At 45.0% G+C, this 15,297-nt stretch overlaps 1 protein-coding gene across 2 annotated transcripts in view; it reads left to right on the top strand.

The window, feature by feature from the left end:
• Positions 1-223: 223 nt before the first annotated feature.
• Positions 224-15,297, top strand: part of PSAP (prosaposin) — a gene marked incomplete at its 5' end in the record, with an annotated part of 31,864 nt that continues 16,790 nt past the window's right edge. For both annotated transcript variants that reach the window (XM_079709094.1, XM_079709095.1), the window contains one exon: positions 224-263. In XM_079709094.1, the coding sequence (XP_079565220.1) occupies positions 224-263 (40 nt within the window). The remainder of the gene's footprint in view (positions 264-15,297) is intronic.

Here is a 15,297-nt window from a genome sequence, read left to right as displayed (position 1 = left end):
TGCTCCTTCAATCCTTTCGGCCTCCACATTCCTCCCTCCTCCCAGCCTTCCTTTTGCGCAGGCGCCCTGTGCGGCGCTGAGTCAGGCTGCGGGAAAAATTCGGGCCGCCCGGCCGGGACGGAGCTTGCGCCTGCGCGGTGGGCGGCTTTGGGGCGGGGCAGGTTTATATTCGCTGAGGATCAGCTGACGCTCTGCATTGCAGACTGCGGAGTCAGGACGCGTCATGTACTCCTTCTTGGTTCTGGCCAGCCTCCTGGGCGCGGGTAAGCCCTGGGACCCCCAGCCTGGGGAAGGGGACCCCGCAGGACGCAGCCCGCTAGTCCCGGAGCTGGCTATACCTGGCCTCGCCCCTTCGCTCCCCATAGGGATTAGTGAGGGGCGCGCACTGCGCAGGCGCGTGCGCAGAGCCCGGTACCTGCTGGGCGGCGGAGGGGCTGCTGGAGGCGGGGGGCGGTTGGGAGCCAGGCTGCCTAGGGGCTGGGGTCGGGCGTGTGTGCGAGGCGGGCGGGGCCGGGGAAGTAGCGTCTCCCTCACGGCCTGAGTTGGCGGACTGGGGCTCCCTTAAGCTGCCGGTCCAGCTCTCGGGGTGGGCCTGTAGGGTGACCCCTCCTGCAGCTGTGTCGTGCTTGTGCTGGACGCACGTCATGGAGATGGACTGGAGCCCCAACTTCTGGACAGACTTTGGCCCTTGGCCTCACTTGCCCCAGTTTTTAAGAGTATTGAAGTTGCAGAAAGCACATAAGTATATCTTCTGTATTGACGTTTATCTTTGCATATATATTTACTCTTGATCCTACATCTTGAAGATGATGTGGGGTTTTTGTAGTCCTGTTGAGTTTGCAATGGAGCCCTCATTTCATCTTGCACGGCCATTGGCTGGTTTTGGCAGTGGCCTTTATTTTGGGGAAAATCTAAGTACCTGAGAAGTTGTTGTACATAGTATTCTTACCCACTAATTGTCCTGAAATAGCACTGATGGTTGTTAAAATCATCGCAGGTTATGTAGCCAGTGCTTGGTAACCAGCTGTACTGCCTTCCTGGAATTAGAAGGGGTCCCGTGCCCTTCCCATGTCATCGAGACCAACTCTCCACCCTCAGCTCTTGTCTTCATAGTCTTAACCTCATCTAAATCATCATGGTAAAGGGAAAGGAGTGAGGTTGATAGACTTGGAGCCAGATTTTAATTTAAGTACACAGAGGACCCCAAATCTGGATGTTTTCAGATAATAGCCTACTGAGGGCAATAAACCTGATCTTCAGGCCCATCCTCAATTTCTGTTTCTAGTTAACTGTAATCTAAGGGCTAGCTTCCATTCTAACTCATGCAGCAATCCAAATTTTAATAGACAGTAATGTAATGGATGACAGAGTTGATGGGAATCAAATACGATATTTATAGATGAGATAGATTTAAGGTGTTTTTCTCATGTTAGCTTTCAGCAACTTCCACGAATGTGTCTTAACCTTAAACCAAGCTCCTAAACTTGCTTTACTTGTGGATTATGGAAGGCAATCAACTTATAAAGAAAGATTTTTGGTTTTATAGTCACCAAAGAAACTTTCTTGCTGGGGTTGATACTGCTTTTATTCCATAGTCAGTATGATAAACTAATGCTAGTCTCTAAATTTTCTATACTGATTGAAAACGATTTTTTTTTGTTTTTCACTATCAAACTGTTCTTACTGGCAGTGAGTCACTCCTCACGAGACCCTTAAGAGTTCTGAATCACTCAACCCACACAAAAAGGACTTAATTGTTTGTTTGGAAATGTAAAATCCTCCTCTGGTATATATGGGAGTATGGCTAACCCGACTGTTAAGTTAAACTAGATACCCTTTTCCCTGAACACCTGGGTGAATAGGAGTGTGTAATAATGGCCTTGTTCTAATCTTGCTGCCCAGCCTTTAGGATTATGCCAAGGTCATGCTCTGAACACAATGTATGAATGCCTGCTTGCCTTGACAGCTCTGGCCCCAGTGTAGCTTTTTGGAAATGTATTCCTAAAATTTTTAATATTGATAGTGAGCTTGTTAATGAAGGTGCCTAGTGACGGCAGCCATCATCTGCTCCCTGAGAGCTTAGAACTTGCTGTTCCAGTGTGGCGCCAGAGAGTGTCATCCTGAATCTGGAGAGGCTTTATGCTTTGTGTTTTAATGATGTCCTGGTGGTAGAGACTTTTGCTCTCGAGTTATTTTCCTACTCATCCAGTTGCCCCTCCTTTTTCTCCACCTGGAAAAGAAATGGCAGTGATGGTATACTGAGAGAATTGGAGAGTATCTCCTCTAACCTGTTAGGAGTGAAGACACTGAGGTCCCCCAGAAATGACTCCCCCAAATCGTAGGCCATTTACTGGGGAAGTCAGAATCAGAACCCAGGACTTCTGACAGTGCTTGCTCTTTATCCTTCCGTCAACACCAAGCGCTTAACTTTACAAGCTTATTGGGCTGTAATTTACATACAGAAAACATGCACCTTTTAAGTGTACAAATTGAGGTATTACTGCAGAGTGAACGAGCCCACTGTAAGCAGCCCCCAAGGTAAAGGAGTAGCATCCAGAAGCCCCTGTGCCTCCCCATCCACTTACCCTGTCTAACTTGCCCCAAAGGAAACCACTTTGTTAGCTTCTAGCACTGTAAATGTAAAAACCTAATTACTGTTTTTGAGCTTTTTATAAATGGGATCATATAGTAAGGACATACTGTTGGGTGATTCCTCTAGTGGGAAAAGGCAGGCCCAGTGTTAATGAGGTGGTAAGTATAAAACAAGTGGCTTGGTGCCTGGGATGTGGTACATATTCCTTGAAACTTAGCTGCCCCTGTTCCTGCCACTTGTATAGAGGCTAACCAGCTGAATAGTGTTTACCTGCCACTGAGGCAGGTAGCTCTCTAGGGATGCTAGAATGTATTATGTACAAATATATGTATTCATTTGATAGCTTATTTTTATTACGATGCAAGACATGAACTTATAGCACAGCCTGCTGAATGTCAACAACTCCAGTTCTCACCTGCCAGGAATTTGGATAATTCCCCTGTTTATCAATTGTTAGTCAATAATCAACTTTACTCTGAAAATAACAAGGATTTGGTAAGTGGTTTAATTGCATTTAACAAGGTGTATCCAATACCTCCTACGATAGTTGAAGCGTATTAGATCAGGTGGTCTGGATTTTTCTAGATGGGGAAGGAGAACTTGCTCCTCCATTTTCTTGGGCTCTGAAGCTGGAATGGCTAGGCTGTGGCTTAACTGGATGGGGACGAGGAAGGGCGACAGGGTGTTGCTGGTGGGGGAAAGCACCTAATAAGGCATGGGAAGCTCTCAAGGCCAAGACCATGCCACTTGGGCAAGTGTGCACTGCAGCTTCTCGAAGCAGTCTTCTAGCATGGGCATTCTAGGTCACTCTAAGCCTTGCTTCCGGCACCAGTTATTTGGTTCTGCTTCCTGGAAGGAGGGTCTGGATTTTCCTGCCCTGCCTGTTTTGTTTTTTGTTTTTGTTTTTTTAAATCATTTTAAAACTGATGGTAAATACAGTGATTGGGATGAACAGTTTGACTGTTGGCGAAAGCACTCATTGCTTTACTTTTGTTCCGTGAAGTTCCAGAAAATAACCTGAATTATGGCCTTGGGTAATGGTCTATGCACTGAAAAATAACCTGTCAAAATTCCATGCTTTCTTGTGGAATTTATAATTCTTTATGATGGGAGTGAGATGATACTGTAGAATAGAAGTTTAACTTATCACATCATTGACTGACCTTGGGCAATTTTCTTAAACTGTGCTTCCTCATCTGTACAATGGGATTAATAATGTAGTGATGTAGTGATGCTTTAATAACTTACTGTACGACAAGGCTTAGGTAAATAAGTACTATAGGGTTTGTTGTTAAACCACAAAAAAACAATACCATGTTTGTTAATGTCCTTGTCCCACCAGCACAAGGACAAAATCAGTCTGCCCTTGATTTTGTCATGTCTCCTGCCTTCTTTCATTTCATTGGATGTTGTAAATTTAACAACAAACAAAATTAAATTGACTTGTAAATATGTTATGTTGGACATAATTACCAGATCAGAAAACAAACTAGGGGAGGTAGTCAGCCATTAGGAGGGAGGTGGGAAAGAATTTGGCTAGGCAGCCAAACTCTTGGTTTATACATCAGTTTTTAACAGAACAGCCCAGCAGATCAGGGCTGGTTCCCAGTAACCTGACTACTCAGATTCTAGGCTGGTTGTCCCTAACCATGTACCTGGGATAAGTCTGTTCTCCACTCCCCGCCCCAGTCTGGTTTCCCCATCCCTCAATGGCGGTGAAGTGTTCAGATAATAACTGCACACAGTAAACAAGTTCCATCAGTGTAATAGTGCATAGAGTAAAAAGTATGTTTCCCTCCCACCACTGTCCCCTGGGCCTTTCCCAGAGGCAGCCTGGTACCAGCTCCTTTAGGAGCCTTCCGGAGCTACCTGTAGGCGGCTGTGTGTATGATTTCCCCTTCTGTTTTTCTTTTTAACACAAACACATATTACACTGTTTCGCTCCTTGCTCTTTTTTAAAATTGTGGAACATTCTGGACATCCGGAAAAGTGGAAGAGTAATGATAACACCTATGTATATAACACTCTAGTTAAGTTATAGAATAGCCCGCCTCCTTCCATAGATAACCACCTTCCTGGCCTTGGTGTTTATCATCCCCCTACAGGTCTGTCTTTATACTTTCATACATATATGTGTAATCTTCAGCGGTATGTGTAGTATTGTTTTGGATTTTTTCTTTTTTTTTTTTTTTTAACCTTTTTGGCCACACTGCACGGCATGCAGAACTTCCCTGACCAGGGGTTGAACCCATGCCCGCTGTGGTGGAAGCGACAGTCTTAACCACTAGACCACCAGGGAAGTCCTGTTTTGGATATTTTAAACATTTTATGAATAATATATATTCTTGGGTTAGTAATTTTTTTTTTATTTTGCTAGTGAGGTTCATTCATTTTGAAAATGTTTAGATCTGTTTCATTCATTTTCACTACAGTATTACATTTATATCATACTTATTCTCCATTCTGTTGATAGACATTTAGATTATTTTCAGTTGTTTTATTGTTCTGTTACAAACTGCTTCTATAAATACTCTTGTGCACATGAACAGACATTTCCTTAGAGGATATACCTAGGAACAGAATTGCTGAGTTGTGGAGTATATCTGTTTTCACCTTAATTAGAAATTGCTGAATTGCTCTCTAAAATGATTTTAGGAATTTCTGTTCCCACAGAATATGCGGTTTTTAGTTGCTATATTAACATTTGATGTCAGACTTGAAATTTTGCCATGATAAAAGGGTGAGATGGTTTTCATTTGCATTTCTCCTTTTATTTGTATCTTTAGAGGTTATTTCATGCTAATACAGATAGATCTATACTACTGCCTTTCTAAAAAAACATAAATTTTGGAATAATCTTAGATTTACAGAAAAGTTGCAAAGCTAGTACAGTGAGTTTCTATATACCCTGCACCCAAACTTCCCTTACTGTTAACATCTTAGATAACCGCTGTACATTTGTCAAAAGTAAGAAATTAACCTTACTGTTAACTAGACTGCATACTTTATTTGGATTTTACCAATTTTCCTACTAATCTCTTGTTTCTGTTCCAGGAGTGGATCCAGAGTACCACATTGCACTTAAGTTGTCCTGTCTTCTTAATCACCTTCTACCTCCCAGCTGTTAAAAAAAAAATAGCTGCAGAGTATTTTATTGTATGGATGTGTCAATTTAGTTAAATCTATTGATGGACATCTGTGTCACAGGAAAAGTGAGATGGATTCTAATGACACTTCCAAATTTTCAAATTAAATTCTGGCCACATTTGGATAGATACTGCTTTTGAAAAGAAATTCTTTATGTGACAGGAAACTACGTAAATAAGATTGAAGGAGATGTTTTGTTAGAAAGTTCTTTTGGCCAGTCTTAGTGGTGTCACTTATTATAGTAAAAAAACAAAACAACTCCTTTAACAGCTGTGCTGGAATGCTGTCTCCATGTGCAGTCGCTGATGCCAGAGGGTCATGTGGCTTTTCCTGTCTCACTAGGAGTAAAACCTAAAGTTTATTCTGCAAGGTCATGTCATCTGGCCCTCGGCTGCTGTTCAAAGTTCTTCCTCTCCCATCAGGTCAGGGCTACTTACTTACTGTTGCCCATTTTGTGTTCTACCTGTCTGGGTCATCTTCCTTTCCAGGTAATCATGTAGTTTACTCTCTGCCTAGGTGTTGCCTTACCAGAGTTGCACCCTGCTCTGTCTGAAATGTCCATGCCATTCTGCCCTAGTCTTGCTCTTCCTTGGCTTCATTTTTCTTCGTAGCACTTGGCGCTGCCTGGCATCATATGATGTGTTTTTATTTGTTGTCGTGGTCACTGACTGGATCTGCAGCACGTACAACAGTGTTTGGCCTGTAATAGGTGCTCAGTCCTGCTGAACCGTGGTGTGAGCTGTAGCAAGAGGACTTAATTAAGCTCAGTAACTGCTGGTGGGTCGGTGTGCATGAAACTTAAATGCTGGTAGTGCCAGATCTTTATCACGATTAAACAAAGCATTTTCTTTTATTAACTGAAACGAATTTTAAGAAATTGTGTTTAGGAGTTTGCAAATCAAGAGTGACTTTGGACTCAGGTGAAGTGTTGGCTTTTAATAACAGTTCGTGTCCGGGCTTCCCTGGTGGCGCAGTGGTTGAGAGTCCGCCTGCCGATGCAGGGGACATGGGTTCGTGCCCTGGTCCGGGAAGATCCCACATGCCGCGGAGCGGCTGGGCCCGTGAGCCATGGCCGCTGAGCCTGCATGTCCGGAGCCTGTGCTCCGCAACGGGAGAGGCCACAGCAGTGAGAGCCCCGCATACCGCAAAAAAAAAAAAAAAAAAAAAAAAAAATCGTGTCCAGGTTAGAGCCAATCCCCCCACCCACCCCCCAGCCCCGAGCCTTTTGGAGAGGATTTTATATAGGGGTTAGGGACACAGGACCCTAACATAACTAAGATACCCCTGGTGGCCCTGATTTGAGGTAAATCTGAAAAGGGAACCAGCTATAATTTGAGGAGTTGTTTCCCCTCTTTTTATTTTTTTTATTTATTTTTTTTTGCGGTGTGCAGGCCTCTCACTGTTGTGGCCTCTCCCATTGCGGAGCACAGGCTCCAGACGCACAGGCTCAGCGGCCGTGGCTCACGGGCCCAGCTGCTCCGCGGCATGTGGGATCTTCCTGGACCGGGGCACGAACCCATATCCCCTGCATCGGCAGGCGGACTCTCAACCACTGCGCCACCAGGGAAGCCCCTTCCCCTCTTTTTAGTTCCAGAACTTAGTTGTTTTTAAATGTTTAACCCAGTGGTTCTCAAACTTTTTGGTCTCAGGATCCCTGTATACTCCTGAGTCACTGAGAGACCCCAAAGAGCTTTTGTTAATCTGGGTTATATCTATGATATTTACCATCTTATAAATTAAGCTGACAAAATTTTAAAAATAATCCTTAAAAAAAATAAATCCATTACATGTTAACACATTGTGATTTTAATGAAAAATAGCTGTTTTCCTAAACATAAACCTATTTAGTGAGAAGAACAGCTTATTTTACATTTTTGCAATCTTTTTAACACCTGGCTGGATTTTCAGCTGCCTCTGCATTCAGTCTTTTGCACTGTCACATGTCATACGCTTCCAGAAAAATTCCACTGCTTATTTTTGAGTGAATGAGTGAAAAAGGCAACTAACATCTTCATATTACTATTATGAGAATTTTGACCTCATGGATCCCCTAAAAGAATCTCTGAGACCCTCATTGTTCTGTGGACCACGCTTTGAGTGTAAACTACCAGTGTACATGATTTGCAGGAACTACAGACATCATAGTAGGTGACACTTCCTGAGAGTTCATTGTGTACCCAGCACTGTTCTAAGTGCTTTTTGCTTAACATTTTATCCTTACAGCAGCCCTCTCAGGTGAGAGCAACTAAATCAGAATGCTGGGAATTCTAATATCCTGCCCTAATCCATGCTGTGGTCTGAATTTTAGATTTCAGCATTTCCAATGAAGGTGGTATTCCTTTTAAGTATTAAGCACTCAAAAGTGACATTTATAGTAGACACACTTGCATGTATCTGAAACTTTTTACTTAGTAAACAATCATGTGTGACGAGCCCAGAACACTGAATTTCCTTATTAGTGGGTTTGCATGAAATCTTTTTTTTTTTTTTTTTTAATATTATTGTCTTCTTCAAGGGTGCAGAGACCACCCAGCCGGTTAGCAGGGATGGGATAGAGCCTGGGCCGGCTTCTGGCTGGCTGGCTGGCTGAATTGATTCCTGGACTGTATCCTGGGCCGAGTGTAGAACCATACAGATATGCCTTTGACCTCTGCCTGTACCCATTCACCTGGCTGGACCTTGGGCATTTCTGTCAGGGGCTTCTTCATGGTCCAGTTGTGGAGTAATATTATCTAAGGTGATTTAAGTTTATGTCTGATCATCACCTGATAGGTTGACACTTTGGAAGAAGAGCTTTGCTGACAGGAGTTTATATTGGACTGGAGTGCTCCTTTTTTCTTTTTTTAATTAATTTTTTTATTGGAGTATAGTTGATTTACAGTATTGTGTTAGGACTAGAGTGCTCTTTTTAAAAAAATATATTTATTTATTTTATTTTTGGGTCTTCGTGGCTGTGTGTAGGCTTTCTCTAGTTGCGGCAAGCGGGGGCTACTCTTCGTTGCAATGCGCGGGCTTCTCATTGCAGTGGCTTCTCTTGTTGTGGAGCACAGGCTCTAGGCACACGGGCTTGCGTAGTTGTGGCATGCGGGCTCAGTAGCTGTGGTACGCGGGCTCTAGAGTGCAGGCTCAGCAGTTGTGGTGCATGGGCTTAGTTGCTCCGCGGCATGTGGGATCTTCCCGGACCAGGGATCAAACCTGTGTCCTCTGCATTGGCAGGCGGATTCTTTTTGGCGGTACGCGGGCCTCTCACTGTTGTGGCCTCTTCCGTTGCGGAGCACAGGCTCTGGACACGCAGTCTCAGCGGCCATGGCTCACGGGCCCAGCCGCTCCGCGGCATGCGGGATCTTCCCGGACCGGGGCACGAACCCGTGTCCCCTGCATCGGCAGGCGGACTCTCAACCACTGCGCCACCAGGAAAGCCCGGCAGGCGGATTCTTAACCACTGCACCACCAGGGAACCCCGGGAGTGCTCTTGAATGAACTAGATAGGAATTTCTCTTCCCAAAATTAATTATGCCAAATTGAATCGTTCTTTTACAATCTAAGAAGATCACACAGCCTTGCCCCTCAGTGTGTGTTATCACACAAGGCAGTGTACCTGAGGATTCTGTTGCTTTCTTCATGTGGATTGATTTCTTGTCCTAGAATGATCTGGCTTGTGAGGAAAATTAAAAAGCAAGGGGGCAGTGCGAGAGGAGAAGCAGGGAAGAAAGAACCTTTGTCTTAAGTAACAGAAATAATAGCTTATCTGAGCCAGAGGTGATGGGATGTCAGCCTAGCAGCTTGAAAGCTTTATTGCCACAGATTCCTTTTGTGATAAGAGGACTGTTTGGACCTTACTTCCTCCAGATCAAGGCAGGCTGCCTCTAAGCGTATGCCATTCAGAATGATTAAATGGGCAGTATTTTTATTCTGCTCTGCAGAATGTTTTCCAAAAGCAAGATCCTCTAAAGAAGGGACAAGTGCTCTTTGTCATCGAAGGTATTTGTGACACCAGCTGTTTCATCGAGTAGTCAGTGTTGAGTGCATTGTGTTATCTCCTGCTCTTAGGGAATCTAAGTGCACAAATTCTCCTGAGAAATGTCTGAATGCGGGGGACCTGAGGTAGATACTGCCTCTCCTGGGGTTCCTCTCTCTTGGTTTCCTAGCAACCTGCTTGTTGCCATGGCAATGCATTACCCAGGCATCAGATCCACTGCCCTGTGGAATGTGTGCTCTGATTGTTGAGATTGGGAGGCTGCTTGCATTTTCTGTTACCCCCTTTTTTTTTTTTTTGATGATTAGACTCGAACAGTATTTAGCGTATGTTACCTGAAATATTTAAAAGGAATAAAAAAGATTTTATATGGCTAAAATAATAAGACTGATTGTTTTAACAAATAGGGCATAAAACACATTCTAGGAATGATTATCCCTTTCATTCTGAGGTTGTTTTTGAAAATCTTTGTTAATTATATGGTGTACATGGACTTTTAAATACCCGCAGTGGAGGTAAGCCTTAGTAAAGACTTGTCATTTGGAGACTATTTTGGTGAATGAGGTAGATGATTAAGCTGGTATTATAGTTAGGCTTAGGTTTGACTGCAGACAACAGAGACCTAGAATAATGGTGTCTTAATTATGATTGAACTGTTCCCATCTATCATAGCGAGTTCAGGAGCCAGGCAATCTAGGGCTAGCATAGTGGTTCTACTTCCAAAAGAATTCGGAGACCCAGGCTCTTCTAGCTCAGTGTTCTGCATCATTGAGGTCTAGGCCCTTTCTTCATGGCCCATCGTGGCTGCCAAAGTTCCAGCCATCACTTGTCTTTAAAAATGCAGTAATGGGCTTCCCTGGTGGCGCAGTGGTTGAGAGTCCGCCTGCCGATGCAGGGGACGCGGGTTCGTGCCCCGGTCTGGGAGGATCCCACGTGCCGCGGAGCGGCTGGGCCCGTGAGCCATGGCCGTTGGGCCTGCGCGTCCGGAGCCTGTGCTCTGCAACGGGAGAGGCCACAACAGTGAGAGGCCCACATACCGCAAAAAAAAAAAAAAAAAAAAAAATGCAGTAATGTCTACTAACATCCCATCAGCCGGAATGTGGTTTCATGGCCAGACCCTGCTACAAGGGGGACTGGGAAATGTGGTTTTTAATTTTGGCAGCCATGTGTGTAGCTAAGAATTTGTGGTTCTGTTCCTTTGAAAGGAGTGGAGAATAGATACAGGGAGCAACTTGTGGTCTGTGCCACACTGGGCAATAATTGTTCCCTGAAACAGGTTGTAAGGTTTAACTATTTTTTTTCTGATTTTAAAAGTAACATGAGAAAAAATTAATTTATGCCAGTATACAAAAATTAGAATGTGAACACCTCCCTTTGTCATCCTTTCCCTCAAGTCCACCATTAACAAGCCAGTGTACAATTAACTGAGCTTCATAAGTACCAGGCACTCTCAGTGCTTTCTGTGCCTTCTTATTAATCTTCACAGAATTCCTGAGAAGAGGGCACTCTTTTTTTTTAAAGGAAGTTAATTAATTAATTAATTAATTTATGGCTGTGTTGGGTCTTCGTTGCTACGCGGGCTTTCTCTAGTTGTGTTGAGTGGGGGCTACTCTTCGTTGCGGTGCACGGGCTTCTCATTGCAGCAGCTTCTCTTGTTGCGGACCATGGGCTCTTGTTGCGCGGGCTTCAGTAGTTGTGGCTCGCGAGCTCTAGAGCGCAGGCTCAGTAGCTATGGCACATGGGCTTAGTTGCTCTGCGGCATGTGGGATCTTCCCAGACCAGGGCTCGAACCTGTGTCCCCTGCGTTGGCAGGTGGATTCTTAACCACTGAGCCACCAGGGAAGCCCCAAGGGCACTCTTATTTTCCATATTTTGCAGATAATTGTGGCGTTAGTAAGTTGTCTGAGGCTTGGCTTTAGTAGACAGCAGGGCAGGAGTTTCGTCAGGTCTGTCTACCCCCAACACTCAGGGCAGTGATCATGTTGCCATACTGCCTCTGTGCCCTTCCAGAGAAGGAGAGGTTTTTGAGGGGGCTTTTCTAAAAAGTGGGTTCCAAAAATATTTTGAACAGTGGAAACTTTCTTGGGATTGGAGGGCAATCAGCCTGTAGCTCCAATTACATGAATTACTGAAAGCTTTTCACTGGTGGTGGTACTGGTGCTTCGCTGGGCACCTCTCATTTTTTGCCCACGCAGGGCTTCTTGTTGAGCTCCTAGCTACACAGTATCAACTCCTGGGCTCATTACAGTGGAGCCTGTGCTTCACTCTCCTCGTGATTTCTGGGTCTTGAATTTAGTAACCAACAACTTCTGAGGTTGCTGGGAAACAGCTCTCTAGGTCTTTGAGCTGCCAGTTAATGACCTGATTAAATGTAGAGAAAGCAAATAGAACATCCTTGATTCAGCTATTTGTGGAACACCTGTTCTGGGCAAGATAGTAGATGTGAAAAAGGTCTTCTAGTTGCTACTGTGGATAATAATAGTAGTAGTGCTCACTGGACTTCTGTAGCATGCCAGCACTGCACTGTGTTTTACAGTCGGTTAATTTTTACAAATCCCTTGGAATAGGTACTAGTAATAGGCCCATTTTGCAAATTGGAAGACCAGAGTCTGAAGGTCACATGACTAGAAGTGGTAGAGCCATGATCTGAACCTTCACTGTCTGATTTCAGAGCCAGTCTGGTAGGGGCGTCGAGATAATGTGGATAAATTAAGATACCAGACAGATAGATGATGATGGTTGAGAGAGTAATACTTTGGCAGTTGAAAGTGCATAATTACGTCATCTCTTTTCTCAAAACAATCCAGTGATCAATGGCTTCATCCTCATTTTACAGATGAAAAACAAGCTCAGAAGGATGGTGATTTGTTTAGGGTCATTTGGACAGGACTTGCAGGCAGATCTTATTTTCTTTTCAGTATACTGTGTTTGAAAAACATTTAACTTGTTAGATGGTGGGTAAGTTGCCTTAGAAGCCTCACTCTAAACTTGGGGTTTAGCTCCTTCTCACTTAAGAAGTCATCGTAAGAGCACCTAAAACACACACGGCTATGGTGAGCTCTCCCTCCTTCCCTCCCTCCCAGGCTCACTGAGGATTTTTGGTAAGAGTCTAGAGCTGCCACAAAGCCCATGACTGATCCGGCTCATGGCAGCTGTTCTCAAGACAGTAAAATTCCACTACAGCCTATCTTTGATAAGTGACCTACATGTGGAGTGGCTTAGAGCACATCTGCTTATTTTCTTCTAAGCCTAGGAGTAAGAAGGGATCAGGGCACCCACCCCTTTCCTAAGGAAATAACCACTGAAGTCTTAAAAAAACAAACAACAAACCTGAAACCCTGTCCTAATAAAATGAAACTTGGTTGTGGGGTTTTAGTGTCTCTGAAGTGATCATTTCTCTGACTCCAGCCCGCCAGCATTTGTCACTGAGGGCTCGAATGCCAGGCCCTTGAACTAAGAAGTGTAGTGCTTGCCTTACCCTGAGCAGTGATCCTTCTTAATAGGACAGATTTAATCAGAAATCTCCAGGGTGTCAGGCAGACATTCTAAGAACTGTCTTAGAGTTCAGCCTGTTGCCTCAGGGAAGAAAGTTAGTTTTGGGGGGCAATGTGGAAAGATGAAAATAGAGATGAAGGCTTTGCTGGGAAGATGTTTTGAGAAGTAACTCATAAGAAAGTAGGTTAGGGTAATTTTAATATTGGTTATGTGTAAATACTGAAAATGTCATTTGCCTCATTATTATAAGAGCGAAGACTTTTGTAGCCCCTAGAGGTCTTCTAGGCCTGCTCACCACTCAGGATCCCTCTTACACAGAATCCCTCTAGGTTGGGCATTTCGTTTCTCCTTGGTTGCTCGCACTCTTGTAGAGGTCATCACATAACAAGCCAACTCATTCCCTTTTTTTTTTTTTTAAAAGCATCAGTTTATTGGTTAGAGGACAGTTCAGGCTTCAGAGTGAGAACTCTGACTTCAAGTTGAGACTCTGCACTTATTAATTAGAACTTGCTTAATCTCTCACAGGTTTCCTTTATTTTTTTCTTTCTTCTGGCTGTGCCGTGTGGCATGTGGGATCCTAATTCCCCACCAGGGATCAAACCCCACGCCCCCTGCAGTGGGAACGTGGGGTCTTAACCACTGGACCACCAGGGAAGTCTGCGATTCCCCTTTTATAGCCTGTGGGTGTTAAGTATGTTCCTTACCTTGAGCTGTGGTCTGCTTCCCTTCACCTCTACCCACCGCTCTGAGGTCTGGGATCTGAAGCCACCACCCAGAGCAGATCCACCCCCATGTCAGAGGTGGAAGGTGTCCTTCACCTGTGAAGATGATTGTGCTTATCCCAGAAACCTTCTCTCTCCCAGCTAAACACCTGCAGTCTCCTAAGGGCCTCCCCTTCCGACCTGCTGTCTTCCCCCGTGCTTGTCCCTGTCCCAGGGGAAGCAGGGTGCGCAGGTGTGCTCTGCCTACCTGTGTCCACTCACGCCACAGCCTCTGAGCCCCACCTCTGTCCTTGTGCTGTTGGCTCTTGCCGCCCTGCTTTTTCTTGCAGCCCAACAGACTTCACATTTAAATTTAACCCGGAGAGTTTCATTTTCCCAGCTGTCGTCTTCAGCCCTTGCTGCCCCTGCCCCCTGCTCCGCCTTTTTGGGATGAGCCTTCCACTCCATTTAGGTGCCCATCATCTGGATCTCCCCACCTCCCCCTCGTTTCTGCCACATCACACCTGGGTGACGCTAACACGAGCTGTCGCCCACAGCGTGGACCATGGGCAACACTCATCACAAGGGATGAGTGCCTGGTGGGGTCCTTCCCAGTGGGCCTGAGGTCTGCTGGAGCCCCGCCCCTGAGAAGACAAAAGTGTTCTTTCCCGTCAGCAAAGATGACTGCTCTCCCTCGGAATGTTCAGGAATCCCCTCCCCCCGCCCCCCCGAGAGCTTTCAGTCCCCAGCTGGAGTCCCTGGACAGGTGTTGAGAACCCCCTGAAGTGGTGTGAGGGTTTTGTGTATTAGTACGTTTTCTGAGGAAGGGATCTATGTTCCAAACTTGTTCTGACCCACTGTTTGATTCCCTCTCAGGAGACCGGCTCCTGAAATAAGCCCCTGAACCTCTCAGCAGATTCAGGATGATGCGCACTCTCAGCAGATGCGCACTTGGCATCACCAGGCTTGTTTCAGCCTCATTACCAACCCTGAGGACACGCAGTTGCTTCGGGTCATCTTAGGAAATTGCACCACAGACCATTTTAATAACATGCACCTTTATAAATTTGGCTTTAGTTTGGAGGTAAATGGGGAGGTCTTGGTAAGAACTGAATTTCTGGGAGCTGGGACTTCAGTTTTCATTTCTTAGTGTCCCTGAAATCTGTTTTAGGCTTGGGTTGGGTGACCTCTTAGGTCTGCCAGATTGGCCACCAGGCATATATTTTACCTCTAGTTCTGAGGTGGGGGCTTGTTACTATTCAGCAACTGTTAGGATTGGGAAATGACCTTGGGTTCTGCAGTAGCTGGACCAATTTCAGACAGAAGGGGCTACTTTTTTAGTCCAGAATAGCCTGGCCAAAACAAGTAACAAGTCTTTATAGCAG

The sequence above is a fragment of the Hyperoodon ampullatus genome (assembly GCF_949752795.1).
Source record: "Hyperoodon ampullatus genome assembly, chromosome: 1".
NCBI classification, from domain to species: domain Eukaryota; kingdom Metazoa; phylum Chordata; class Mammalia; order Artiodactyla; family Ziphiidae; genus Hyperoodon; species Hyperoodon ampullatus.
The sequence above is the reverse complement of the archived record's forward strand: the minus strand, read 5'-3'. Positions and strand labels throughout refer to the sequence as shown.